We start from the raw sequence: 8734 nt of genomic DNA on the forward strand, positions 1-8734 counted from the left end.
CCTGTCTCAGCAGACTCCTGCTCTGCTGTGACGGCCCCACCTCTCTGACATCCCCCGCCCTCCCTGCTGTTGTCTCCTCAGCTGCAGCAAAAGGCCGTTGCGAGTGAGATCTTCAAGGGCAAGAAGGACAATTACCCCCAGAGTGTCCCCAGACTCTTCATCAGCACGCGGCTCGGTGAGCCCCCGCCCCTCCAGTGTGCAAACCCTCCATCAGCAGCCCGGTCCCCTCTCTCCTTCGCTCACGCCCCCTTCGCTCCCCTATCTGGGTTGCAGGTGCAGATGAGATCAACCCCAGAGTGCTGCAGGCCCTGGGCTCGGAGCCCATCCAGGTGAGACCCTGTGGGCAGCCCTCAGCCCCACACAGTTCAGCTGCCCAAGGGCTGCGTGGGCGGGGGGCGGGGCCTGGGCAGGGGGTGAGGAGGCCCCTCACCCACCCTCTGTCCCCAGTACGCCGTGCCCGTCGTGAAGTACGACCGCAAGGGCTACAAGCCGCGCTCCCGGCAGCTGCTGCTGACGCCCAACGCCGTGGTCATTGTGGAGGACGCCAAGGTCAAGCAGAGGATTGAGTACACCAACCTGACCGGTGAGCCTGAGTCCAGGTTGGGTCCATAGAGGGGGCCCTGCTCTGCCCCTTGATCCCTGACCTCTGCCCTTTCCCCCCAGGAATCTCCGTCAGCAGCCTGAGCGACAGCCTCTTTGTGCTCCACGTGCAGCGTGAGGACAATAAGCAGAAGGTGCCCCTTGGGGCCTGGGGAGGCGGGGAGGGGACGGGTCCTCTAAGCGCTGGGCAGGGCCTGACCCCTGTCCCTGTGTGGGCCCCCAGGGGGACGTGGTGCTGCAGAGTGACCACGTGATCGAGACCCTGACCAAGACGGCCCTCAGCGCTGACCGAGTGAACAATATCAACATCAACCAGGGCAGGTGAGGCAGGGAGGGCTGCTGAGCAGGCCGTGCATGCACAGGGCGCAGGCCTCACATACCCGCTTCTCTCCAGCATCACGTTCGCAGGGGGGCCCGGCAGGGATGGCATCATTGACTTCACACCCGGCTCGGAGCTGCTCATCACCAAGGCCAAGAACGGGCACCTGGCTGTGGTGAGTGTGGGGCCAGGGCAGAGCCTCTGGGGGCTGGGCCTTCCTCCCTCGGCCATCCTCACTGTGGGTCTCGATCCAAAGGGCACCCTTCAACCCATTGCCCACTGAGCACCGGAGACCAGTGCAGAGGGTCATAAAGAGGGCAGCATGGGCAGGTGGCAGGGGATATGCTGCTTGGGAAGAGAGGCCCACTCTAGTCGGGGCAGTAGGATCTAAGGGCCGAGTCTCCAGCACCGAGGCCTCCGGACCTGCCCCCTCCCTGCCCCAGCGTGTACTACCAAGTATCTACCTCACGAAGACCAGTGCCCAGAGCACCTCTGCTTCCTGCTCACGTCTGGGCTTCTCCCCTGGTCTCCGCAGGTGGCCCCGCGGCTGAACTCGCGGTGATGAAGGCGCCCAGCGGACCCCTCCCGCCTCCCAGTGCTTCGCTCATCCCCTCCTCCCTTCCCAGCTACCAAAGACTCGAGCTTCCAGACAGGGACCCAGGGACACCTCGAAGCCCACCGACAAACTCCCGCCTCCTGCTCGGCCCTCTCTCAAGGGGGCGGCAGGGGCACAGGAAGCTGCCCCAGGAGTGGGCCAGGCCGGGCCACAGCAATAGGAAGAGCCGGGGCCAGAGGCAGCCGCGCCAGCCCCACTGCCAATGCCAAATATTTGAGAGAAGGGAACTTTTGCTGAGGTTTTTCTCTGAGATTTTTTTGATGCTTTATAGGAAACTATTTTTTAAAAAAGCCATCTTCCCACCCGTGCCCTCCCCCGTCCCCCCGCCACCGCCAAGACACACTGGATGTGTTTTCCCTGACTCAGCAGGGCAGGGAATGTTGCCGAGAGGGTGGGCGATCTGGGCCCTGGTGCCCTCTTCCCTGCCCAGGTCCCCCTCTTCTCCCCGTTCCCTTGGCACCTTGTCTGTCTGTCTGCCTGTCCACCTGTAGCCCACTCCGACATTCCCCTGGGGGCTAAAACCACCCTTGCCTCCCTCTCCGTCCAGCCTTAAAAATGCCCTTCTAATATCAGCCCAGCCTGAGGACATCCTGGAGTAAAGGCGGGGCTCTCAGAGCGGAGGATTTGGACGACTGGGAGATCACCTAGTTGAGTCTTCTGGTGTGATGGAGCAAGAGATAGAGGCCCAGAGAGGGGAAGGGACTTGCCCAAGGTGATCCAGCAGGTTGGGGCAAAACCAGACTGTCCTCAGCACACCTCACTGCCTCTCCCAGGGACTGGGGGCCCCGTGAAACAGGCTCATGTCTTAAGGGTGCATGTGGCTTCCTGACCAGCAATCAGCCTTGGGGGCCACCAGGTGGGAGGAGCGCTTCCACCTGAGTCCATGCCTTAGGATGACAAACACCTTACCCGTATACTCTGGCCCCAGGTTAAAGACTCGGGGCCTTCACTGGCTCCTGACCCCCTCCCTATCCTGGGAGCCTGGGGAAGGGGCTGGCCTTGGGAGGAGCTGCAGGGGCATCACCTCTTTCTGCTGCTTCTCCCCCACCCCCACCCCCAACTCCCCAGAGGGCCTGGGGGCTGCCCAGCTGCCCTCCTGCGGGTCTCAGCCCACTGCTGACACTTCTGCAATCCAGAGAAACACTAAATAAAGCAATATGTGTTTGCCAATGTTGGTCTCCTTGTGAATGTTAGTAAAGGGAAGGACTTCCCTGATGGTCCAGTGGTAAGGACTTCCCTTCCACTGCAGGGGGCATGGGTTCAATCCCTGGTCAGGGAACTAAGATCCCACAGGCCACTTGATGTGGCCAAAAATAATAAGAGACGACCCCCTAGAAGGCAACCAAGGGTCTTGTATTACTCTCTTTTTCCCAAAAACTTTTTATTTTGTATTGGGGAATAGCCAATTAACAATGTTATGGTAGTTTCAGGTGAACAGCAAAGGGTCTCAGCCATATATATACACGTGTCCATTCTCCCCCAAACCTTCCTCCCATCCAGGCTGCCACGTAACACTGAGCAGAGTTCCAGAGTTCTATACACTGAGTAGGTCCTTGTTGGTTATCCATTTTATTTATTTTTGTTTTTGTTTTTCTTATTCTTTCTTGGTTATCCATTTTGAATAGAGCAGTGTGTACATGACCTTTCTAAAGTCCCTAACTATCCTTTCAGGGGTCTTGTATTATTATAATTTTTGCCTTGTCCCCAGAAGGAGGCTGGGCTCCCTCCCCCAGGAAAAGGGCAGGAGTGGTCAGTAGCTGCAACGTGGCCTTGCTCTTTCACTGACCGTCCGTGGAAGGGCCACTCAACCTGGCCCTTCCAGGGGGCAGGGGAGGGGGAAACATCAGACAGTGCCTGCCATGTGGCCCTTAGCCCAGCAGGCAGGGCTGGCGGACGGAAACACAGTCCATTTGGGAAGTACAGGCATCAAGGGCACACTGGTGGGAAACTGACTCAGGTAGAGGGTGAGGATTTGTAAACACTTCACAGAGATGACGTTTGAGGTCATCCATCTCAAAGGACAGTCTATGAACTCCCCTGCAAATGACAAACCAAATGCAAAGTGGCTTGAGCAGAAAAGGGCATCTATTAGCGTTAGCAACCTAACAGTTCCAGGGTAGGTGGCTTCCAGATACTCACTCTCAGGAACGTGTCTGGAGGCTGCATTCTCAGGCCCATTCTCCCCTCGGGTGTGGTGGCAGCAGCAGCCATAGGCAGCCCCAGGCTTTGGTAATTCAGCCTCGAAAGCAGAAAGTATCTCTTTCTCAGTGATTTGAAAGTCTCAGAGGGGCTTCCCATGTAGCTCAGTAGTGAGTAAAGAATCCGCCTGCCAATACAAGAGACATGGGTTCATTCCCTGATCTAGGAAGATCCCACATGCCACAAAGCAACTAAGCCCATGCGCCACAACTACTGAGCCTGTGCCTTGGAGCCCAGGAGCCACAACTACTGAGCCCACATCCTGCAACTATAGAAAAGTCCGTGTAGCAATGAAGACCCAGCACAGCCAAAAATAAATAATTAAAAAGAAAGTCTCAGAGCTGATTCTCGGTGGACCAGCTTGAATGATGTGCTCTCCCCTGCCCCAACGGGTGTAGTTTGGGAGCGGAGCTCATTCTGATACATGCCTACTGGACCTGGGTCACATGCCTGCTCCCCCTCAAGACAGAAGCACGAACCACACCTGACCTCAAGGATAGAGACTAGGGAGAGATGATTTCCCTGAAAATCAGATGCTGCCTCCAGAAGAAAGGGAGTAAGTGTTAAAAGCTGCAATTACTGAGCTCCTCCGCAGGCCGTTTTCCCCAAAGGGAGGCGCCTTGTAGGTAGGAGGAATGGCAATGGCACATGCAGGGTTTAAAGGTCATGAAAGGTTTAATTAGGAGTCAGAGTACCTACTGAGGGGTTTAGATTCATCACCTGGGACAGAAGTCCCCAAAGAACAAGATATCACATAACATATGACTATCTTGCACATCATGCAAAATGCTGGGCTGGATGAAGCACAAGCTGGAATCAAGATTGCCAGGAGAAATATCAATAACCTCAGATACGCAGATGACACCACCCTTCTGGCAGAAAGTGAAGAAGAACTAAAGAGCCTCTTAATGAAAGTGAAAGAGGAGAGTGAAAAAGCTAGCTTAAAACTCAACATTAAAAAAAACAAGATCAGGGTTATGGTGAGTGTGGACGTGTTTTGTATTGCTGTCTAGATACATCAGTAGGAGAGTGGATAGGGGTACACGGCAGTAGGATGTTATTATTAAGTCAGATGCACCTGACACCCTGTTACTGGAGAAGGAGGGAAATTATACTGTATCCTATGGCTCAAAGAAAGATGATTATGAATATTGCATGTCTGAGTATTTGAGAATGAGTGGCATCTATTGGGGTCTGACCGTAATGGATCTCATCAGACAACTACATTGCATGAATAGAGAAGAAATTCTGACATTTATTAAGTCTTGTCAACACGAGTGTGGTGGAATAAGTGCTAGTATTGGACATGATCCTCACCTTTTGTACACTCTTAGTGCTGTTCAAATACTTACTCTCTGCTGCTGCTGCTGCTAAGTTGCTTCAGTCGTGTCCGACTCTGCGACCCCATAGACGGCAGCCCACTAGGCTCCCCCGTCCCTGGGATTCTCCAGGCAAGAACACTGGAGTGGGTTGCCATTTCCTTCTCCAATGCATGAAAGTGAAAAGTGAAAGGGAAGTTGCTCAGTCGTGTCCGACCCTTCGCGACCCCATGGACTGCAGCCCACCAGGCTCCTCCAATCCATGGGATTTTCCAGGCAAGAGTACTGGAGTGGGGTGCCATTGATAGTATTCATGTTACTGACATAAATAAAGTTGTGGAATATGTTCAGAGTCTACAGAAAGATGGTTCTTTTGCTGGAGACACTTGGGGGAAAACTGATACAAGATTCTCTTTTTGTGCGATGGCAATTTTGGCTCTATTGGGGAAGTTGGATGCTATTAATGTGGAAAAGGCAATCGAATTTGTTTTATCATGTGTGAACTTTGATGGTGGATTTGGTTGCAGGCCAGGTTCTGAATCCCGTGCTGGGCAGGATTCTTGTCTATTACTAGTCAGTTGCACCAAGTAAATTCTGATTTACACGGTTGGTGATTTTGTGAACAACAGCTTCCATCAGGCAGACTCAATGTAAGACCAGAGAAGTAACCAGACGTATGTTATTCATGGTGGGTGTTGGCTTTTCTAAAGATAACTGAAAGGCTTCATAGGGTTGATAGAGAAAAACTCTGCAGTTTCATCCTCGCATGTCAAGATGAGGAAACAGGAGGATTTGCAGATAGGCCAGGAGATATGGTAGATCCTTTTCATACTCTGTCTGGAATTGTTGGATTGTCACTTTTGGGAGAAGAACAGATTAAACCTGTTAGCCCTGTTTTTTGCATGCCTGAAGTACTTTGGAAAGTGAATGTTCAGCTTGAACTAGTGAGCTAGCTTAGATCCCTTGATGGAGAAGTTGGTTAATGTAGTTTTCATTGTGTTTTAACATTTCAGTAGTTGAAGTGCTTAACAAACTTAATGACTACCATGTTAATATTATGTACATGAATTGTGTTAATTTTAATAAATTATGTAATTATACATATTGTAAATTAAGATCTTTATTGTATCTTTCCTTCTGGAATGTGTGACTCTGATTTTTTTTTTTGTTTATGCTTCAGTGTATTTGTTTTCTTGTATGTCTTCATAAGAGCAAACTTGAACTCTGTTTAGCTGATGAAGTCTTGTGTTCTGATTTTCCTGTGTACTCCCTTGACATGTTGTATATAACTATATATGTTGTATATAACTATAGTTAATGTAAATTGGTCTTTGTCAGTTAGAACATTACTGATAAAGAGTTGATGAACCCCATAGGAATTAAAAGATGAAACAAAAATAAATGGCTGAAATTTGGGAATAAAAATAAAAAACTAAGATCATGGCATCTGGTCCCATCATTCCATGGCAAATAGATGGGAGAAACAATGGAAACAGTGAGAGACTTTATATTTTTGGGCTCCAAAATCACTGCAGATGGTGACTTTAGCCATGAAGTCAAAAGACGCTTGCTCCTTGGAAGAAAAACTATGACCAACCTAGATAGCATATTAAAAAGCAGAGACATTACTTTGCCAACAAAGGTCCATCTAGTCAAAGCTATGTTTTTTTCAGTAGTCATGTGTGGACGTGAGAGTTGGACTATAAAGAAAGTTGAGCGCCAAAGAACTGATGCTTTTGAACTGTGGTGCTGGAGAAGACTCTTGAGAGTCCCTTGGACTGCAAGGAGATCAAACCAGTCAGTCCTAAAGGAATATTCAGTACTGAATATTCATTGGAAGGACTGATGTTGAAGCTGAAAGTTCAATACTTTGGCCACCTGATGCGAAGAACTGACTCATTTGAAAAGACCCTGATGCTGGGAAAGATTGAAGGCAGGAGGAGAAGGGGACAACAGAAGATGAGATGGTTGGATGGCATCATCAACTCAATGGACAAGAGTTTGAGCAAGCTCCAGGAGTTGGTGATGGACAGGGAAGCCTGGCATGCTGCAGTTCATGGGGTAGCAAAGAGTTGGACACAACTGAAGGACTGAACCTAACTGAACTAATTTTGTCTCAGGGTTCACACCATCCTGTGACCACACCTAGATTTGAGACGCCACCCCACAAATAAGTTACAGAAAAATGAAAGCACCACAATCATTTGTCCATTCTTGTCAGTAGGAACCGCGCCCTGAGAAGCTGACACCAAGGAGGGAACAGATAAGATAAGCAATCGGATAGGTGCAATTACCAGCTTTACAACTGTAACCACATGCCTTCCTCTAGCAAGCGGAAGCACATGGGAGAGTGATGTCACCGACCCAGTCCAGATGCAGCCGCAGACCTATCCTTTTGAGAGGTAACCAAAAACATTGTGCACCCCCAGCTCACCTCCTGCTGGAAGGGCAGTGCTTGCCAGGAGACACCTGCCAATTACAGGAAGCTAAATCTGACTCTGAACAAGTGCCTCCGCTGGACTCTCCTTTCAGTCATTTCGTCATTCAACTAACATTCATGTAAGGCCTACGTACCAGGCATTCTGCCAGGCGCTTGAGATACAACAGGAGCAAAAAGACCAAAATTCTTGCTCCTATGGAGCTTACACATATTAGGGAAGAGAGGACAATGCATGAAACAAATCTGTAAAATTAGAAGGAGGTGAGTACAAGGAAAACAAAGCAGAGAAGGGGGAGGGGGAAAGTGGGGTAGGCAGTCTGCAGTGTCGAAAGGTCTCCTTGATGAAGCAACGTGGGAGCAGAGACGGAGGAAGGAGATCTCTGAGGGAATGACCATGTAAATCTGGGTAGAGGGAACAGCAAGTCAAAGCAAAGGGGAAGAGAAAGGTTAGTGGGGCCAGAAAGGAGTGGGAAGGAGGAAAAGAGCAGAAGAGAAGACAGGCACACTTGCATTTCACCTCCTTTGTACGTTCTCGATTTTTCTCAGCTCCATGAAGATGGAGACAAGGAAGATGGCACCCTCTCCCTCTCTTTTTTTTTGGCCATGCCACATAGCATGCAGGATCCTAGTTCCTGTGCACTGGAGGCACAGAGCTCTAACCACTGGCCCGCCAGGGAACTCCAGACACCTTGATTTCTCCCTGCAGAGGTATCTGTGTGAGCAGCTCTTCTAAAGGATGGGACAATCAGAGGGACTTACATTGAAGCAAAGCAGATGAATGAGTCTCAAAAGCCCCGAAGCATGTCTTCGCCCCAGGGAACATCTCACTGACCTTTCTAGAAAGGTCCTAACTGTGGTGCTGGAGAAGACCCTTGAGAGTCCCTTGGTCTGCAAGGAGATCAAACCAGTCAATCCTAAAGGAAATCAATCCTGAATATTCATTGGAAGGACTGATGCTGAAGCTGAAACTCCAATCCTTTGGCCACCTGATGTGAAGAGCTGACTCATTGGAAAAGACCCTGATGCTGGGAAAGATTGAAGGGAGGAGAAGGCACAAGAGAGTACAAGATGGTTGGATGGCATCACTGACTCAATGGACATGAATATGAGCAAACTCCAGGAGATGGTGAAGGATAGGGTAGCCTGGCATGCTGTAGTCCATGGGGTTGCAACGAGAGGGACACGACTAAGTGACCAAACAACAAAAGGAAGGTCCCACCTCCTGCCTTGGTTCCCAGCAT

The 8734-nt window shown here is 50.5% G+C and overlaps 1 protein-coding gene and 1 pseudogene across 1 annotated transcript in view; both read left to right on the forward strand.

Annotated features, from left to right (window-relative positions):
• The window catches only part of MYO1C (myosin IC), a 24879-nt gene extending 22180 nt beyond the window's left edge, over positions 1-2699 (forward strand). The window contains exons 26-32 of the mRNA XM_010861668.1: positions 82-175; positions 274-329; positions 448-583; positions 664-734; positions 824-921; positions 995-1094; positions 1455-2699. Coding sequence (XP_010859970.1) covers positions 82-175; positions 274-329; positions 448-583; positions 664-734; positions 824-921; positions 995-1094; positions 1455-1481 — 582 coding nt within the window. The 3' untranslated portion in view covers positions 1482-2699. The remainder of the gene's footprint in view (positions 1-81; positions 176-273; positions 330-447; positions 584-663; positions 735-823; positions 922-994; positions 1095-1454) is intronic.
• On the forward strand, positions 1481-6006 carry LOC105004135 (annotated as a pseudogene).
• Positions 6007-8734: the final 2728 nt, after the last annotated feature.

This window comes from Bison bison, unplaced genomic scaffold (assembly GCF_000754665.1).
Source record: "Bison bison bison isolate TAMUID 2011002044 unplaced genomic scaffold, Bison_UMD1.0 scf7180017864472, whole genome shotgun sequence".
In the NCBI taxonomy this organism is placed as follows: domain Eukaryota; kingdom Metazoa; phylum Chordata; class Mammalia; order Artiodactyla; family Bovidae; genus Bison; species Bison bison.